The sequence below is a fragment of the Phragmites australis genome, chromosome 8 (assembly GCF_958298935.1).
Source record: "Phragmites australis chromosome 8, lpPhrAust1.1, whole genome shotgun sequence".
NCBI lineage: Eukaryota > Viridiplantae > Streptophyta > Magnoliopsida > Poales > Poaceae > Phragmites > Phragmites australis.
In genome coordinates, this window is record NC_084928.1 from 7,658,935 (window position 1) to 7,679,158 (window position 20,224).

Consider the following 20,224-nt stretch of genomic DNA (forward strand, 5'->3'; position numbering starts at 1 on the left):
GATAATAATTGATTGGTAACATAATCATTGTACCACTCACCTTAATTCATGTACACGAGTTTAAAAGGACTAATATTTATGATATGAAAAATACTTGTGGAGGAAAGGAAGCATTCCTCACATACTTAACAACACTTATGAATGGTGAGCAAGTGCTTGAAAATACTTGTTGATATTTGGAAAGATGGATACCCACTGGTTGCAACCTTAACAAGGGAACAATTGGAGCAAATTTCAGTGAACTGGATGTACAAGAAGCTCTTAAAATTTACTTGGCAAGATTGACCCATGGATTGATGATCTTCTTTAAAAATGGAAGTATAGCTTTGTGCCTCTACAACGGATTATCATTCCAATGACAACATAAAATGAGAACACAATGGGAAAAACATCTCCCTAATATTTCATTAAGTTAGGTGTGATTCTCGAATCTGAGCGAGCTGAGGAAGTTCATTCCTCCTGAACCACTCACCCGTTTGAGACCATACGGTGACAACCTAAAAGCCTTCTGAGTAGCTAATATCTTAGTATCACATGCGTATTTTTTTTAGTGCGATCCTATCTACACGGTTTTTATTAAAGGCCTAAGACTAGATGTAGGATTAGAGGATCGAACCTTGTCTGCTTAGCTCCCACCTTGGAGCTTTGCCAACATGCTCCGTGCCTGTCCGCATTCTGTGACCGTCTTGTCGGGATGGCATGCAATTAGCTTGACCGGCTTTTCTGAGTTGCGGCTCAATCTTTGTGCAAAACAAGCTTCGTCTCGTAAACCAGGTTCTTGTGGCTGAACGTGGTGGATTCATCTCTTGCTACCTTCAAACCAATTGTGATCTTGCTCATGGATCATGAAATGCAGGCTCCTCTCTGTCAAAGGAAAAAGAAAAAAGAAAAACTCCACCCGAAAGGATTGTTCCTTTCGCAAGGCCACTTCCGTTCACTAACCCGTCTCGGCGAGATCGATGAAGGCACGAGGAAAGCATGATACTGCTCGCTTTGACCCTGCGCGCAGGTTAAAAGACAGATGCACCAGCCAGCAGTACTCCACTGCAACGCGTGTTATGGCCAGTGCGGTGATCTTTGCAGCCGCAGGAGGCACACATGGTACAAAAGTTTGTTGGAGCCAGGGTTCATAAATATGTTCTAGTACAAAAGTTTGCTGGAGCCAGGGTTCACAAATATGTTCTAGTACAAAAGTTTGCTGGATCCAGGGTTTATAAATATGTTTTAGCATCGAAATATCAACGTATTCTTTGAATATCACGAATATTGATCGAAATTTGAAGAATGTGATGAGAATTTGACGAAATTCATAATTTTTTGAATATTTTTGAATTTAAATTCAAATTCGACTGATAAGTGTCGGTTTTCGTAATGCGACTAAGCTCGAATCGGTCGATATTCGTCGATATTTGCAAATATTATTTAAATTTGTGAACCCTGATCGTAGCTCATGCTGAGAAACCAAGTTAAAATGTATCTTGGTTTATATGTGATGAGTGATTGATAAGATTGTCGATGTGGTTTGATGATTTTGGGATTACATGAACAAGTCTATGTATTGTAATTATGATCATGACTAGTAAAGTCAGAGAGAAAAAAGGAGTTGGAGAAATGTGTTTGCTTGTCTCATGATTTGTAGGTGATTGATGTAACTTGGCGGTCGACGACGGGATGATCGAGGCTAAGCGGGGTGCTTGGTGCCGGATGATCAAGGAGGACAGGCGAAGTCAAGGATAATACTAGTTGTACATATAGAGGTCAAGCAAAACATGAAAGATGGATGAAGACGGCTTGTTGACAAAGTCAAGCGAAAGGGGTGCCGATGCAAATAACAAGACTGCCCGAGGGATCAAGAGCGAGAGAGACTTGCCGGCGGTTAAGATCGTAAGATGTATGGATATCGGAGTGCTTGCCCAAGGTGTGAGCAAGTGACGGTGAGTCACACTTTGAGAAGCATGCGAGACGGTTTCACGGTTTGATCTTAAAACCATAGGAAGGATGAAAGTGCACGTGATATCATCATGAAGCTTGCGTCGAGACGAAGCTAAGTCATGAAGATGTCACTCCCGTCCGATCGAGCAGGAGAAAATAGACTAAAATATCCTCGATGGTAGGTAGAAGTGTACTACAAGAGAGATATATTTTAGAAAAAAAATAGAAAATTTAGAGATCAAGGAACATAAGCCTATAAATTCGGGCTATGGGAGAAGAGGAACCAGCCACTTGAGCCTCTTAAACTATCCATATGAGAGCCTTGTGCTAAGATTTTAGATGACAGGAAGAAGATTACTTAGTCTATGTATTAGATGAGAGCTTTGTGAGAAATTTTTTTTTAATCTATTTAAAATAGGGCTGACCCTTTGGTAGTAATGAAGTTTATTTTTCTTCTCATGCTTGTATTCACCTCCTTTTAGTTTTTCTAAATTGGTTCTCTTGCAACTTTGCAAGTTCTTCGGTTTTCGATTGTGATTTTCACTTTTGTGCTTATGCTGAAATTTTCCACCTTATTGGAGTTATTCTTCTCATTATTAGAGGCATAAAATTCACGTATAAACGTACATAATTGGGTATTGAATTCCCTTTTTTCTCTAAATCATCAACTTGGAGAGTTTTTCCCCCTCAGTGTCTATCCTTTTGGATAAAAGTGTTTCTTCCTTCAAGTTGCAATCTTCTGTGGCTATGATTTGTAGAGTTGGTTTCAATAAAATCTAGGGTTCATATATAACCATGAGAGCGATGATTTCATTTGCATTCTTGATTGTAACTTACTTCTTTCTAGATTTTGCTTCCGCTTGAGTTTTGAGGTGTGTTGGGTGAAACAAAGGAGAAGGCCATTCGATTTGAAAGAATTTGGTACGACGCCTATTCACCCCCTCGAATCGCTATTCTCTGTCCTACAATTGGTACCAGAGGCGGTTTGACAACCTATTGACCTTAAGCGGTTTTGTGATCGGTAGACGATAATGAAGAGAAACGGGAAGATTTCGATGTTTGATGGTCGTGATTTATCATACTGGAAGGTGAGTTGGAGGCTTATCTTTTAAGCCAAGGAAGTGCAATATGGAGATAGTTGGTTCCAATTATGAGATTCCTGCTGCTCGCACGACTCAGGTTCAAATCAAACAGTTTGAGACCAACAACAAGACCAAAAATATTTTATTCTTAAGTCTGAGTTAGAATGAGTTTGATAGGGTATAGCATCTCTGTACTGCTCGTGAGATTTGGTCTACTATAAGTGTTTTTCATGAGGGCACCAACCAAATCAAGGCTCGGCTCTAAAGCATGTACAATCAAGAATATCAAATGTCCGTGCAAGGTCTCGAAGAGTCGTTGGATGACATATTTGCTCGTTTTGATGAGATTGCCAGCAATCTATGATCCACTAAAGTTTTTCCCTACTTTGATCATGAGAAAGTGATTAAGCTTCTCTATGCTCTTGATCGTATCATATAGGAAGTAAAGATCTTGAGCATTGAAGAGTTATCCGGTTATGACACATTGACCTGTGATGAACTCTTCAGTAAGCTCAAGTCCACTGATATCGCCAAGGCAGCAAGGATAGGCCTAGGAGACCCCCTGTCTCAGAACATGGCGTTGGTTTCAAGGCCTAGCTATGTCTGTCAGTCTAGAGTTAGTGTTTCTTATGCTAAACCCTTAACTGGTGGATTTGCTTTATCTTTCTTGGTCTCTATCACAGAGGAGTAGCTGGATGTGTTTGATGATGAGGATCTTGTATTTATTGTGACAAAGTTCACTCACTTGTACAATAACCGCCAAGACCAGAGGAGGGGTGGTTCCCGAGCCTACTTTGAGTGTGGTGACACAACCCACTTCAAGGCGAACTGCCCTAAGCTCAAGAAGAGGGAAGACCGCGACCACGACCACGACAAGCACTAAGAAGCCCTTCTAACCGTGACAAGATGGCCAAGAAGGTAGCCAAGGAAGCTTCAAGGGCATTTGTTGCGGCGCTCAGCGACATCGATACTTCCTCTAGCAAGGAGAAGAGCTCAGAGGAGGAGGAACCGGAAGTGAAAAACAAAAGGAAGAACAAGGACTTTATCGGCCTCTGCTTCATGAAAAATGACAATGGCAGCGATTCCGAGCTTGATTCCTTTGAGGTGACAGGCGGAGGCCTGGAGAACAAGTGGCTCATTGACTTCGGTTGTTCACGCCATATGGCCGGAGATTCATCATGGTTCTCCAGCCTCACCCCGATGAAGAGACATGAGTACATCATTTTTGGGGATGATTGGAAAGGAAGGGTAAAAGTCAAAGGTATGGTAAAGGTGAATGAGAGTTTTACTCTCAAAGATGTGGCTTTGATATAGCATTTGAGATGCAATTTGCTTTCTGTATCTCAGTTGTTCGATGATGACTTGCAAGTGTGTTTCAAACATGGTACTTCTGGAGTTCTTGATTCTAAGAGCGTTTTGATTTGTCGGATTTCTAAAGTTGGGAGAGTTTTTGGAGTTGATTTTTCTGAGTCTGTTGGTTCTTCTCGATGCTTAATTTCTCAACTCTCTTCTGAGCTTTGGATGTGACATAGGAGACCTAGGCTTTCTTGTTTGAGTACCCTAGGCTTGATTCGAGGATTGCCTAAGATCAAGTTTGAGAAGAACCTTATTTGTGTTCCTTGTCAACATAGTAAGATGGTTTCCGCATCTCACCCACCAGTTAATCTGGTGATGACTAAACGACTTGGAGGACTTCTCCATATGGACACTATTGGTCCTTCCCGGGTTCGTTCAACGGTTGGAAAGTGGTATGTACTTATTATTGTTCATGATTTCTCTTGCTACTCTTAGGTCTTATTTCTTGTGAGCAAAGATGAAGTGTTCTCACACTTTCAGATCTTAGCTTTGTGATTGTTCAAGAAACTCCCTGGTGCATTAAAAATAATTCACAGCGATAATGACATGGATTTCAAGAACTATCTCTTTGATACTTTGTGTCTTGAACATGGCATTGAGCATCAATTTTCTACCCCACGCGTTTCTCAGCAGAATGGCGTGGTTGAGAGGAAGACTCAGACTTTGGTGGAGATGGCTAGCATGATGCTCGATAAGCATAAAACTCCTAGGAAGTTTTGGGATCAGGCTATTAGCATAGCTTGCTATATAACCAATGGATTTTTTTGCGCTCGATTTTGAATTTGACTTCTTATGAGTTGTGCTTTGGGAGGAAGCCGAATGTTTCACATTTGAGAGTTTTTGGCTATAGATGCTTCATCCTAAAGCAGGCAATCTTGATAAGTTCGAGTCTCATTATTCTGATGGTATTTTCTTGGGGTATTTGCTTCATGGTCATTCTTACAGGGTTCTTAATCTTAACACTAACATCATCATGGAGTCCTATGATGTGACCTTTGATGAATCAATCCCTTGTGCTAGCCCTATTCTTGAATGTTCAGGTGATCAGGATATGAGTGAAAGTATCTTTGTAGATGGCGATCTTCCAGCTCTCGGAGATGACGAGGATGATCCACTACTTCCTACTACCACACTTGCTCCTAAGTGGGTTCATGCCTCCTCTACATCGGCAGAGGGTCCTACAACCTCTAGTTCCACTTTAGTTACTTTCGAGCCTGCACTAGCAGTGTTTGAGGGGGAGATCATCTCACAGTGCGAAGCTCCTTAACACATTTAGCGGCGACACCCTCCACAGATGATGATCGACGACATCAATGAAATGGTAACGAGGTCTAAATTTGCTCATTATGCTCATTTCACTGGTTCTGTATTTGTTGCTTCTTTTGAGTCCCATGATGTTGAACATGCTTTATCTGTTTCAAATTGGGTTAGTACCATGCATAAAGAACTAGAAAACTTTAAGAGAAACTAAGTTTAAGTCCTTGTAGAGCCATCCCCTAACATTCACACCATAGACACTAAATAGGTCTTCGAGAATAAACAGGGAGAGGATGGGTTTGAGGACTGGAAATGAGCCGAGCCGAGCCTAGAGCCCACTTTAAGCGAGGTGAGCCAGGCTCGGCTTAGTAAGTTTGCTGAGCTGAATGTCAAGCTCGGCTCGGGCTCGACTCTGGCTCGAGCCAGCTCGATTGGCTCATGAGCCACCCGTCCTATTTCAGCAAAACAGCAAGTCAGAGCTAGCAACTTGAGCTTCAGTGCTTTGCCCTTCACGGCAGAAGCTATGTGATAGGCTACTACAACATGTCAACATGTTCCAGCAACTTGGAACATAAGCACATGATAAAATTGCCAGGCTACTACAACATAATGACATAAATACATACTGCAATAACCATGTACAACTATATAGAATCTTGCCATACATATTCCAGCAATCTAGCTTTGATTTCTCAACACATGAGCACAATATGTAAGGCTGTGGGTTCATATGAAAACAAACTAAACATATGTGCAAAGTACTATAAGAACAGACCCAATTAGCAGATACTAGAAGGTGGAAAATAACTTTCCAAAAATAGTCCAAACATTCAAACAAGCAGGGCGTTATAATGTCACAAGAACAATTAACACACATTAGTCTCACTAATTGACTCACAGTGACCATATCTCACACATTAACACACATTATAATGGAGCTATCAGTAATTCAGTACCATTGTAACAAGACACAGGAACAAAATAAGTAAATAATAAGTCCAGCAGGCAGCAATCTAGCACACATGACACATCCACAGAGCAAAACAACAAGTCCAACACCAACATCCAGTAGGGCAGTAGTCCAACACACATCCACTGAGCCACAGGAACAAAATAACAAGTCCAGCACACACCCACTGAGCCACATGAACAAATCAACAAAATAACTAGTCCAATAGTCCATCACAGCAGGCAACAGTCCAACATCATCCTAGTTGCTCTCTACCATGCTTTTAGGAAATGGAATGTTCTCGATATCATCCTCATCATCTTCTTCCTAAAGAGTCACAATGATCAAATTAGCCATGATGTAAAGTTGTAAACAAAAGAAAATTTTAAAAGACATAGATATAGCACGAATGAACATACCACAAGCATAAAGGCTCTCAAATCATTATGGGAACCTCTAATCTAGCTAGAAGCACACACCAATACCTCCACCATATTTGACCATAGAGAACTTCAATAGTCATCTAGAACTCAACCGCCTGTGCTAGAAATGGATTCCGAAGACACGAAGGTGGTTGGTATAGTCAAGAAGTTCTTCACCATCTTTGACACTACTGGAAATCTATGTGCATTCAACCTCCACCACTGAAGAAAATTAAAATTCTTGTTTTGTAAGCACTTATTCTTCTCATCTAGATAGATGAGAAGCTCGCTCTTAGATGGCTCCATAGAATATGATTGCAAGAAGGACTTAAACTTGCTTGAGCTTGATGGTGAGGAGGTATTTGTATCCATAATAGAAGTTGAGGATGAACCGAATTTATAAGCAGCTGTCTTCTTATGCTGATGATTGTTCTCATACTTTTCATATAGCTTCTCTAACTTTTTGCGAACATCTTATATCTCAATTTCAGCTATTGAAGATTCATAAATCCTCCTAAAGCACAACTCAACATATTTCATCTTGTGCCTTGGGTCTAGAATAGTAGCAGTGACTATGATATTATTCTTTTCTTCCCAATACTTGTTAAATTTATCCATCATAGCAATGCCCATACTCTTCAAATGTTCATTACTAGAAACACTTGCATCCCTCAATGCAATCTAGACATTAACAATGTGAGGATAAAATATATTTGAAGTAGGATATGTTGAAGCTGAAAATGTTGTAGTTAGTTCTGCCAAAGATGCAAGTATTGACTGAATGGTTTCAAATAAATCCCATTCTTTAGAACTAGGCTCCCATCTATAGTTTGCATTTGAATCAGTATAAGACACTAATGCTTCCTCATAGGCAATGGCTATTTTTAACATATTGTATGTTGAATTTCACCTTGTCGACACATCAAGTTTGAGTCCCTCTCCAATTTTCAATGCAAGAGATCTATAAATTTAACATATTGTATGTTGAATTTCACCTTGTCGACACATCAAGTTTGAGTCCCTCTCCAATTTTCAATGCAAGAGATCTATAAATTTCTACAAACTTGTGCATACGAGATGGAGACTTCTTTATGTACTTCACAGATTCTCTTACATTGCTTATCAAAGGTGATATGACCGCTATCCCATCATTCATGATCAAATTAACAATGTGAGCACAACAACGGACATGGAAATATCTTGTAATAAAAGAAGTTGATTGTCTAGCAACAAACTTTGTCTTTAATCCCCGAACAACAACATCATTCTTGGAAGCATTATCTATAGTGATTGAGATGATATTATCCTCTATCTTCCATGCAGCAACACATTCAAACACATCTTGTGCTATCACAAATCCAGTGGGGGGGGGGGGGGTCTAACTCGATGAAATTCAACACATGACATTGCATATTCCAATTTCTATCAATATAGTGTGCAACTAAACACATATAGGAAAGTGTCTGGTTGGATGTCCACAAATCAGTAGTTAAACTTATGCTATCCACACCTTTAAGGATCTTCAAAAGGGTTTCTCTCTCAGACTCAAAACCTTCATGCATTCATTTATTATGGTCCTTCTACCAATAAACTCATAAGCAGGATTTAAGTACTTCATCAATATGTCAAACCATATGTGCTCTACCATCCTAAATGGATCTTCATGGACTATTATCATCTTTGTAATTAATTTCTGAGTTTTCTCGTGGTTATACTCACTAGGAGAGACTACAATAGGAAGATCAGAATCACTTGCCTTAGATGGAGCATAATTGAGAAGAGCTTGGTTTTGTTTCTTCACCAACTTGTTCAAGTATGCAGCACACTTCTTCATGTGTCTTCCAAGATGAGAAGTATTTGATCGTTGAGTATGAGAATACAGCTTATGATAGAACAAGCACTTTGCCTTTAGAACAAACACATCTTTCTCCGTCTTTGATAGCAATTTGATCTTCTCAAAGTTGTTCCAAACTTCTAAAGAAGATCGGGATCGCTTGCCAATATTAACCCCTCTTTGTTTCTTACGTCTTGGAGGGATCAAACCATCATCAGAAATATCAATTGAATCCCCTCTGGTGGCATTGACATATCAGACTTGCCATCATTCTTTTCAAAAGAATTTTCTTCTTGGTCTTCCTCGTCCAAGTTTGACCGCTGCAAGTACAAAACAAACACCATCATTCATCACTCCTCTGGACAAATTTATTGATGCAACAACAATGCAAAAAACAATGGCATAACAGATTGGTTTGTAAGGCAATGGAGATATTTAATAATCAGTTGGCACAAGGCGAAAAAGAATGAGACAAAACAAAGTATTACAACAATACACCTACAAAGTAGGCATGAAACTACATCCTGAATGTATTACAACACATAGGCCACGCTAGGATTCAAATAGATATGTGGAGCCAGCTAATAGGTTTCTATGTTCATGTTAACATATCCAAATGAGGAATGGCTGAAGCATTATCTAGAGTGATTGTGTGAGAATTCTGAGCCAAAACCCACACATCGACTTTTAGGAACTTAACAAGTAGAGATGTACATTGCTAAGCTTAAAAATGCCATTTTTATGGACTAACAGAAGTGTAAAAAGATATTAGTTCATTATGTGATTAATGGATGCTTAGAGGCTTACAACAATACCAAAATATAACATGTGGTGCGGACAATATGTCAATATATATTCACCAGGAGAGTAAAAATGACTACACTGATAGAAAATGTTGGACGGTGGTCGGTGGAGTACCTGATCTATACTGGCTACCGATGCCGGTAAAGAGTCCATCAAAGCGGCGGATCGGGATGCACCGGCCTTCCCAGTCACAATGGCGTTGGCACCGAAGGTGGACGTGCACCCCTTCCCTCTATGAGCGGCGAGAGCGACACGAGAGATGCTCATGTATGATGCTCCGGTTCCATGGCCTACGATGACACATTGGTGCAGTCAGAGAGGTGACACCATGGCGGGTGGGAAGCAATCGAGGAGTCAACGAGGGCAACGACAAATGAGGAGGTGTTAGGGCAAGCGGGAGGGCGGGCATCAGCTAGCCGATGGCAACCGAGGTCGGAGGAGGCGACGTCATGATGAGGGTCGAGGGTGGTGCTGTGATAGCGCACGGCATGGCGACACCTCTCTCTCTCTCTCTCTCTTAGAGTCTCAGTCTCTCTCTCTCTGTTTCTGGCGGCTGGCGGATTAGGGAATCAAGTCGACTAGGGCCTAAACCTAAACCTAAAGCAACAGGCATGCAACAGTTTGGGCCTTGCAGGGTTAGGCTAGGTTGCCTCACGAGCCAACGAGCTACTCACGACTGAGCTTGGGCTCGACTCATTTTTAGGCTGAGCTAGGAAGGCGGCTCGGGCTCAGCTCATTTGGCCTCCGAGATGAGCCGAGACAAACCAAGCCGAGCTGAGCTCGAGCTAGCTTGTAAGCCTCGACCTGTATTTCCAGCCCTACCTATAGTGAGAAATAAGGTTAGACTTGTGGCTCAAAGTTTCACTCAAGTAGAGGGGATAGATTTTGGAGAGACATTTGCTCCGGTAGCTAGGCTGGAAGCCATAGAATCCTCCTTGTATTTGCAGCATTCCAAGGGTTCAAGTTGTATCAAATGAATATCAAAAGTGCTTTTCTAAATGGTTTTATATAAGAAGATATCTATGTTAAGCAACCCCCAGATTTTGAATACCCCAAATACCCTCATAAAGAATACAAGCTTCAGAAAATTTTGTATGGGCTTAAGTAGATGTCTAGGGATTGGTATGATAAACTTAAGTCTTTCTTGCTAGAACATGGGTATATGATGGGGTCAGTGGATAAAATCTTGTTCACATTTAGGTATGGCAAAGATTTTCTACTTGTTAAGATATATGTGGATGGTATCATTTTTTGTGGCTCTTCTCATGGACTTGTGGTTAAGTTTGCAAAAACTATGAGTAGGGAGTTTGAGATGTTGATGATGGGTGAACTCAACTTCTTTCTTGACTTCAAATCAAGCAATGCAAGTAAGATATATTCATTCTCTAGACGAAGTACACTAAGGACTTGCTGAAGAAGCTCGACATGAGCGACGCAAAGTCCTTGACAATACCGATGGCTACCTCGATCGTGCTTGATCCGAATAAAGATGGCGAGGAGGTAGACCAGTGGGAGTACAAGAGCATAATTGGCTCCCTCCTGTACCTGATGGCGACAAGACCAGACATCCACTTCGCTGTCTGTTTGTGTGCTCGCTTCCAAGCATCACCAAGGACTTCTCACCGCCAAGCGATGATTGAGGTATCTCAAATACACCCTTGAGTAAGGTCTTTAGTTTTCTACATCTTCTTCTCTCTCTTCGAGGTTTTTCAGATGTGGATTTTGCTGGTTGTATAATTGATAGGAAGAATACCTCTGGTACTTGTTATTTTTGGGTACCTCTCTTGTTTGTTAGTCTTCTCACAAACAGTCTAGTATTATACAGTCAACTGCTAAAGCTGAATATGTTGCTGCCGCTAGCTATTATTGTCAGATTTTATGGATGCTTGCTACCTTGAGGGATTTTGGGTTGGGTTTCAGGAATGTGCTACTTTTGTGTGACAACACCAGTGCCATAAGCTTAGCTAATAACCCAATTCAACACTCCAGAACTAAACATATAGATGTGAGATTCCACTTCTTGAAAGATCATAATGAGAAGAGAGACATTGAGTTGAGCTATATAGATACGTACATCAGCTAGTCGATATCTTCACCAAGCCTCTTGATACAACTAGATTTACCAATCTGAGAGAAGAGCTTGGAGTGTGTCATCCCTATGGTATTATGTGAGAGAGAGTTGCCTATATATATACTCTATCTTACTTTTGTTGTATCTGTATTGCATCTCATCTTGTAAGATCATAATAGCTGAGCTTTGACTTATATGTATTTAGCATTTTCTCTTGCTAGACTTGAATTTGGATTAAGTTGAGTAGTTGTGCGGAGCAAGCTTTTAATCTTAGGTTTATCTTGAAGCTTTGACATGAAAACACTTCAAGTAAGCTAGCTTTTTTAAAGATAAAATTTGGTAACTTTATGAATCATGTAGACTATGAAATGCTACATTCTTGATCACCATATTTGTAATTGCTTTGGCTTAGTCAATGTTTGTGTTAAGACTAGTTTAATGAATATCTTGTTCTAGGCTTCTTGTCAACTGTTTTCTGTCTTTGTTAAATTTTTAGCTCATGATAGAACCTTAGGGGAACATGTGTTCCTTGTGTCACAAAGACACTACTTGATTTGATCATGTGGAAACTTGATAATTTGTGCAAAATTGAATATATTAAGAAATCAAGTTTCTTGTGCTAAAATATAATCCAATACGGTTATCTTGAAGCCTTGAGGTATTTGTCATACCCAATCGCGTGATACTTCACTTGGATAAGAGACAACTTGAGGATAAAAAGAAAAACAAAGAAATATGCATAGATGTTACATCTTTAATAACTTGATCTAACTAAGTCTTGGTTTCATATGTGAGCGTTTGCAAAATCTATTATTATGAATGCTTGTTTGCCTAGTTTGAGATTGAAGTTAGCTAGTTCTTAATACTTGTATTGCCTTGGCACAAGTGGATGCTTATGTGGTGGTCACTTTTAACATGGTTCGGCTATATGAACTTAAACACGCCAATAATTTTTCAGTTTAGCTTGTATAACTTTATGTTCTTGTGACATTGTATCTTTTTGAGCTTTTGTGCGCTTGTGAGCTCCACATTCTACTATCTATAGCTCTTTAATGTTTCTAGCATTTGATATACTTGTGAAAGCTCCTTAGGATTGCATGTTCATGACTATATTTTATCCTTGGTGTTTGCATTGTCAAAGAGGGAGAAAAATATGCACTAAGGCACAAAGAATCTTGTATAAATAAAAAGGTGGAGAAAACTTGTTTTAATGATATATGTGCATTCATCAAGGGGGGCATTTGTATTTTTATTGGGGTTTTGAGGATTTTGGCTTGTCTCTACCTCTCTTAGGACTTTTGCAATCTTCCTTATATCAAGTGACATGTTTTTGCTTCTTTTTTTTTGAGTTTTTTATCACTTGGATGAGCTTCGCTTGTTGAATTTCTCTAATTCAAAATCTTTGTGTCTTGAGTGTTGTCAATGCACTCATCAAAGGGGAGATTAAGAAACCAAATTGAAATATGCATTGGTTTATATGTGATGAGTGATTGACAAGATTGTTGATGTGGTTTGATGATTTTAGGATTACATGAACAAGTTTATGTATTGCAATCATGATCATAGCTAACAAAATTGGAGAGAAAAATAGAGTTGGAGAAATATGTTTGCTTGTCTTATGATGTGTAGATGATGGATGTAACTTGACGGTCAACAGCGGGATGGTCGTAGCTAAGCGGGGTGCTTGGTGTCAGACAATCAAGGAGGCTAGACGGAGTCAAGAGTGATTCTAGCTGTACACGTGGAGGTCAAGCAAAATATGAAAAACGGATGATGACGACATGTTGATAAAGTCAAGCGAAAGGGATGTCGGTGCAAGTGATAAGGCGGTCCGAGTGATCGGGAGCGAGAGAGACTTGTCGGCGTTTAAGATCGCAAGATGGAGTACACGCATCGACATAAGAGTGCTTGCTCAAGGTGTGAGCAAGTGGCCGTGTGTCACGCCTTTCAAGAAGCATGCGAGATGGTTTCGCAGTTTGGCCTCAAAACTGTGGAAAAGATTGAAGTGCACATGGCATCATCGCAAAGCTTGTGTCGAGGTGAAGCTAAGTTATGAAGACGCCACGGCCGTCTGATAGATGGAGGAAAAAATGGACTAAAATACCCTCAGTGATAGATAGGAGTGTATTATAAGAGAGGGGTATTTTGGAAAAAAGCTAGAAAACTTAGGGGTCAAGCAAGCTAGCCCTATAAATAAAGGGGTAGAGCTATGAGATAAGAGGAATCAACCACTTGAGCCCCTTGAGCTATCTATATGAGAGCCTAGTGCTATGGTTTTAGAGGAGAGGAAGAGTAGTACTTAGCCTATGCATTAGGTGAGATCTTTGTGAGTAAAAATATTTATAATCTGCCTAAAATAGAGCTGAACTTTGAAAGTAATGAAGTTAATTTTTCTTATGATGCTTGTATTCACTTTCTTATAGTTTTTCTCTATTGGTCCCTTGCAAGTTTGTAAGTTTTTTTTTTTAGTTGTGATTTTCGTTTTTATGTTTATGCTGAAATTTTTTACTTTATTGGAGTCATTTTTCTCATTGTTAGATACATAAAATTTACGTACAAACATAAATAATTAGGTATTGAATTCTATTGCCTCTAAATCATCAACTTAGAGAGTTTTTTTCCTATTGTCTATCCTTTTGGATCAAAGTGTTTGTTCCTTTAAGTTGTAATCTTTTGTGGCTATGCCTTGTGAAATTGGTTTGAATAGAATCTAGGGTTTATATGTAACCATGAGTCATGATTTCATTTGCGTTCTTATTATAACTTGTTTCTTTTTAGATTTTGTTTCCGTTTAAATTTTGAGAAACCAAGTTGAAATGTGCTTTGGTTTTCTTGTGATGAGTGATTGACATTGTCATTTATTTGGTTTGATGATCTTCGGTTTTGCATGAGCTTTGATGTGATTTGAATTGATTTGAGATTTCATTTGAGCATAATGATTATGGACTAATTGGAATTCAAGTTGGAGATATGTGTTTGCTTGTCTCATGGTGTACAGGTGATGGATGCAACTTGGCAGTCGATAGCGGGATGATTGGGGCCAAGCGAAGTGCTTGGTGCCAGACGATCAAGGAGGCCGGATGGAGTCAAGGGTGATCCTAGCTGAACACGTGGAGATCAAGCAAAGCATTGAAGGCGGATGGAGACGGCGTGTTGACAAAGTCAAGCGAAGGGGATGCCGGTGCAAGTGACAAGACGACCCGAGGGATCGGGAGTGGAAGAGACTTGCAAGCGCGGTCAGGATTGCATGACGGAGTACACGCGTCGACATCGAAACGCTTACTTAAGGTGTAAGCAAGGCGGTGAGTCACGCTTTGAGAAGCGTGCAGGCAATTTCGCGATTTGGTCTCAAAACCGTGGGAGAACTGGAGGAGTATGTGGCACCGTCGTGAAGCTTGCGTCGAGGCGAAGCTAAGTCATGAAGGCGCCGCGGCCGTCCGATGAATAGAGAAGAAAATGGACCAAAATGCCCTCAGTGGTAGGTACGAGTACACTACAAGAGAGAGGTATTTTAGAGAAAAGCTAGGAAACTTAAGGGCCAAGTTTCCTAGACCTATAAATAGAGGGGTATGGCTAGAAGGAGTTTTGAATCAGCCACTTGAGCCCCCTTGTGTCACTCATTTTAGAGCCTTAGAGCTAGGTTTTTAGAGGAGAGAAAGATGAGTACTTAGCTTATGTAATAGGTGAGAGTTTTAAGAGATAAATCTTTGTAATCCGCCTAAAATAGGGCTGACCTCTTTGAGTAATTAAGTTTATATTTTTGCATATGCTTGAATTCCCCTCCTTCTAGTTTTCCTTTATTGGTTTCCTAGCAAGTTTGCAAGTTTTTTTATTTTTGGTTTTAATTTTTATTTTGGTTTTTGGGCTGAAATTTCAGCATCTTGTAAGATCATTCGTCTTATTGCTAGAGGCATAAAAACTCACATATGAGTGTATGCTCATGGGTCTTGAGTACCATTGCCTCTAGATCATCAACTTGGAAAGGTTTCTTGCCCGATGATCTTTTTCTTTGAGCTGCAATATTTCACCTTTGCAGAGTTGTTTTTATTGATGCTAATAACTTAAACACTCACATACTCATGTATTTGAGCAGATCTTGAGTCCCCTTACCACTAGACTATTATCTTGGAGGATAACCTTGTTCGGTGTCTATCTTATCTAGTTTTTTTTAAATCGCGGGTTTTTGTGCACAAAGACACATAGAATGGTCCTGAATGGAACCTATGATTCATATTCTATCTGTGGAGTCATGTTGCCATAGAAGTAGTCTTCTTGCTTTGTCTCTCTAATTCTTTTGCTTTTACTTGAGCGTTTTGAGGTGCGTTGGGTGAGACATAGGAAAAGGCTATCTATTTCGAAAAAATTTTGTTGAGCACATATTCACCATTTCTAGTCGTCATTCTCGTTCCTATAAATTTTAAGATGTATTGGATGAAATAAAAGATAAAGATTATTCTCTTTAATGGCCATTCTCAATCCTATGCATGCATATGCCGTCAGTTTCTGCACCTTTAGTGATCCGAGAGCAATGAAAGAGTGTGATGTAGGAGAGAATTTGTTTTGCTCTGAATTCTTGAACATGGGAAGAATTCTTGGCCTAGAAGCATGAGCACGAATATCTCAGTCAATGCCTAGCTGCACATACCTCAGCTCATAAATGAAATATTTAACTTTTTACTACTCTATTAAAGTAGCAATTTCTCATTAAAAATGGTAAATAAATTCATTAAGTTATAACGATAAACTAATAGTAAATTTACCACTCTACTGGTAGAGTAAAAAAAAACCAAATACCCCATAAATACCCTGCGAGTTGCAACAGCGGAGTGCAACGAATTGCGAGTCCTTCGCCGGGCGAACCGGCGATGCAAACTGAAGCGAGACTCGCTACCGCGGTACTATGCTAGCTACGTCACATACGGACGACCAGCCTAAATACACGTACTGTGCTCGATAACTCGACCACGACACAAAACACGACCTACTGCCGTGCGCGCAGAGGATCCGGGCCATGCGTCCTCCAAGCAAGGACGCCCCCATCTAGGGCCATGCTCACCTCGGAAGAATCTGAAACAAAACGACACCACAAAATTTCTCCACTTCCGTCCCCTCCTTCTCTCCTGTTTTCACTTGCACCGCAAATCTATGTAAAATGTTGCAAAAACACCGTTTTTATGTAACAAAAATTGCAAATGCACCCCTCTCACGGTCTCACTAAAACACCCTACAAAACTCTGCCTCTTCCCCTCTTCTAGGGATGGTAGTTTTACCATTACCCGTTTATTCGAGATAAATATTCTAGTAGGGTTAATTTTATTCGTTATATACTTTCTATGATTATATTTATAAGCATAAATTTCTACTCGATGGGTATATAAGTATAGATATAGGTAAGATATACGTATACTTGTGGGACTTGCTTACCCGTAAATATATATAACATGCGGGCTCTACTTTTCCTAACTCTAATATTTCAACCACTCCAACTCCAACTCTAACCACCCGTCCCCGCCGCCACTCGGTGTCACTAGCTAGCTTCCTGCCGCTGGGTGCTACCATGCCGCTCGTCTAATGTCGGACGCCACCACATCGTTCGAGCGCCGCCTTGCTTCATCCCGAGCCATGTCGCCACTACCCAGCTCCTCCCCGCCCCACTTCACGCTGCTGCCACTAGCCCCGCACCATCCTGAGTCTCACAGCCGCCAGCCCTGCCCCGAACCGCATTGTCGTCACCTAGCTTCGCCGCGAGCCACGTCGCCGCTATCGAGCTCCTCCTCGCCCCGCGTTACGTTGTCGTCGTAGCCTTGTGCCACCCTAAGCCTCACCGCCGCCAGCCCTACCCTGTGCCATCGCCATCACAGCCCAACCCCTCCCTGCCTCGCCCCGAGCCATGCACACGCAACTGTGTAGCACCTCCCCATCTCACCTTAGGTCATCGCCTCTGCCATCCCTACCATCACCCAGCTCGAGAGTAAATGGTATACCTATAGGCGACAGGTACCTATAGATAACAGGTTTGATCCTATTCTTCACTCATAGGTATTCGTAAATGTATCTATAAATAGAAAAATTACTGACAAATACATATATAAATAAGCACTGCGCGTACCCACCATCCTCTATTGGCATCCGTACCCTCTCACTTCTCTATACTACATTACCACATTCGCCTCCTACCCTTCACCCATCTTCTTCCTCTTGCCTCTCCAGCTGAGAAGAACACGAGAGAGAGAGAGAGAGAGAGAGATTTTTATGTAAGCAGAGGAGAAGATAGTGGCGAGGGAAGGAGGAGTTGCAAATCCAAACAGATTAATAAGACCACGAATAAATAGCGCAAGATTACTCACCAATCCTACTGCATTTGCTTGCACCTAGTAGTGTGGTTCTTGGGCACTTCACAATGACTCCAAGCTTTGACTGTGCTGCATCCATCCTCCTCTGCGAAGAGGACAGCACTGTCATTCTTGACCTTGAGGAGGAGGAGAACGAGGAGATTTCGTGGGTACTTGGGCCGTCGTCGCACCATGCCGACGCTTCTTCAGGGGTCTTGTTGATTGACTTCCCCCTGCCGTCGGAGGGCTGCATTGAGGCATTGCTGGGGAAGGAGGAGGAGCACCTGCCAACGGAGGGCTACGCCCAGCTGCTGCTGCAGCAGCCTGCGGGGCTGGATTTGGTGGCCATCAGGAGCAACGCCATTGATTGGATTTGGAAGGTGAGCTTCTCCCTGCTTCTTTCACCGATTCGTGGCATTCAAGATGAGACGCGGTGTGCTGAATCTGGGTAAAGATGTCTCCTTTATTGTTTCCTTGTGTTCTCTTGTTCCTGATTTGATACTTGTTGATTAATTTACCTGTCCTTCGTTGTATTATTGTATGCCGTTAATTTGGTGATTGATCGAATCAATTGTTTGTGATGAATGATGGTTAGGTCCGTGAGCATTACAAGTTCGGTCCTTTGACGGCGGTCTTGTCAGTGAACTACCTGGACCGGTTCCTCTCTTTGCACAATGTTCTTGTAAGTATCTTTCTCAGCTTTGCACTATCCATGCATTTCTTGCAGTCCTGATTTCTTGATGTTGCTGAGACAAATGCCAAGTCATGGTGCTACTTGCTTTCTAATTGCAGCATAAGGCTTGGATGACACAACTCTTAGCAGTGGCTTGCTTGTCCTTGGCTGCAAAAATGGAGGAAACAATTGTCCCATATCCCTTAGACTTGCAGGCAAGTTTATGATTACATTGCACTGCATGTATAGCAGATATGCACATATTTTGTGCCAAAAAATGTGTTTTCTCAAGCACTAGAAGTCATTGGTTTGATAGGTAGGTGAGGCGAAGTATGTTTTTGAGGCTAGGACCATACAAAGGATGGAGCTTTTGGTGCTCAACACCCTGAGTTGGAGGATGCATGCTGTGACTGCTTGCTCATTTATGGACTACTATCTTCACAAGTTCAGTGATGGTGATACAGTGTCCAAAATCGTACTTGCTCGCTCGGTTGACCTTATCTTGAGCATATCTAAAGGTATGATTCTGAGTACTAGTGTGTGCCTTTTTGCACTTAATCAATAGAATGTGATGGTAATCAAGTCCTGAAGATGGGAAATTTTGGTCTGCAGTTGCTGAATTCTTGGTTTTCAGACCGTCAGAGATTGCCGCAAGTGTAGCTCTAGTGGCATTGGGGAAACATGAAAGTTCAGTACTTGGGAGTGTGGCAAGTTGTTGCAAACATTTAAGAAAGGTATTGCATATATGTCACCATAAACCGTTAGAGATATGCAATATGGTTTGTTGGATTATAGAAATTTCATATCTTAGAGCTGCTATCTTATGTCTTGATTGGCAGTAATATATGCTTTGATACTTTCTAAATCTGTTTACATATACTCTTATAGGAGAGAGTATTAGGATGCTATGAAGTGATTCAGGACAAGATTGTTATGGGAAACATTATTCTCAAGTCAGTTGGTTCTTCAGTTTTCATCACGCCACACAGCCCCATAGGTGTGTTGGATGCAACTGTATATGAGAGCCAACTAAGTGAGAGCACAACTGCTGGAGCTCCTACAGTATATTCTGAGTGTTCACCAGCATGCAAAAGGAGGAAATTTTGCATATGATGGTTCTCGTTGTCAGGTGTTTTGCTTGCCAACTTGTTTGCTTCGAGTGTATCAATCTAGTTTGGTCACTCAGAAGAATTTTGGTGTGGCCAAGGAATTTTGAGAATTAAAAGAAGCAAGACAATATGGACCATGTTTGCCCCCCCCCCCCCCCCCAAAATGGTAAAAGCCAGTTGACTTGCGGTATGCTTGGATCTTGTTCATCCAGTTTATAAGAGTCTGGGGCTTGCAAAACTATTTGATGGTTCAGTGAAGGTGATGGCCTTATTGGTGTGGGTAGATAATGGAATTGAGCCAGGGATCTGCGTGTTGTAGAGATGAGAATTCTCTTGTTGCATTTTGTATTCATGCTCCCTTATTCTTTGTTTGAGAACCTTGAAGGAGGGATGATGTGATTCA

General features: G+C 41.0%; 1 protein-coding gene across 1 annotated transcript; it reads left to right on the plus strand.

The window, feature by feature from the left end:
* Positions 1-17,822: 17,822 nt before the first annotated feature.
* LOC133925818 (cyclin-D3-1-like) lies at positions 17,823-19,965 on the plus strand. Its single transcript, XM_062371568.1, has 6 exons — positions 17,823-18,419; positions 18,635-18,721; positions 18,832-18,931; positions 19,033-19,230; positions 19,325-19,446; positions 19,601-19,965. The coding sequence occupies exons 1-6, from the start codon at positions 18,108-18,110 to the stop codon at positions 19,823-19,825; spliced, it is 1,044 nt and encodes a 347-aa protein (XP_062227552.1). The 5' UTR covers positions 17,823-18,107; the 3' UTR covers positions 19,826-19,965.
* The last annotated feature ends 259 nt before the right edge of the window (positions 19,966-20,224 follow it).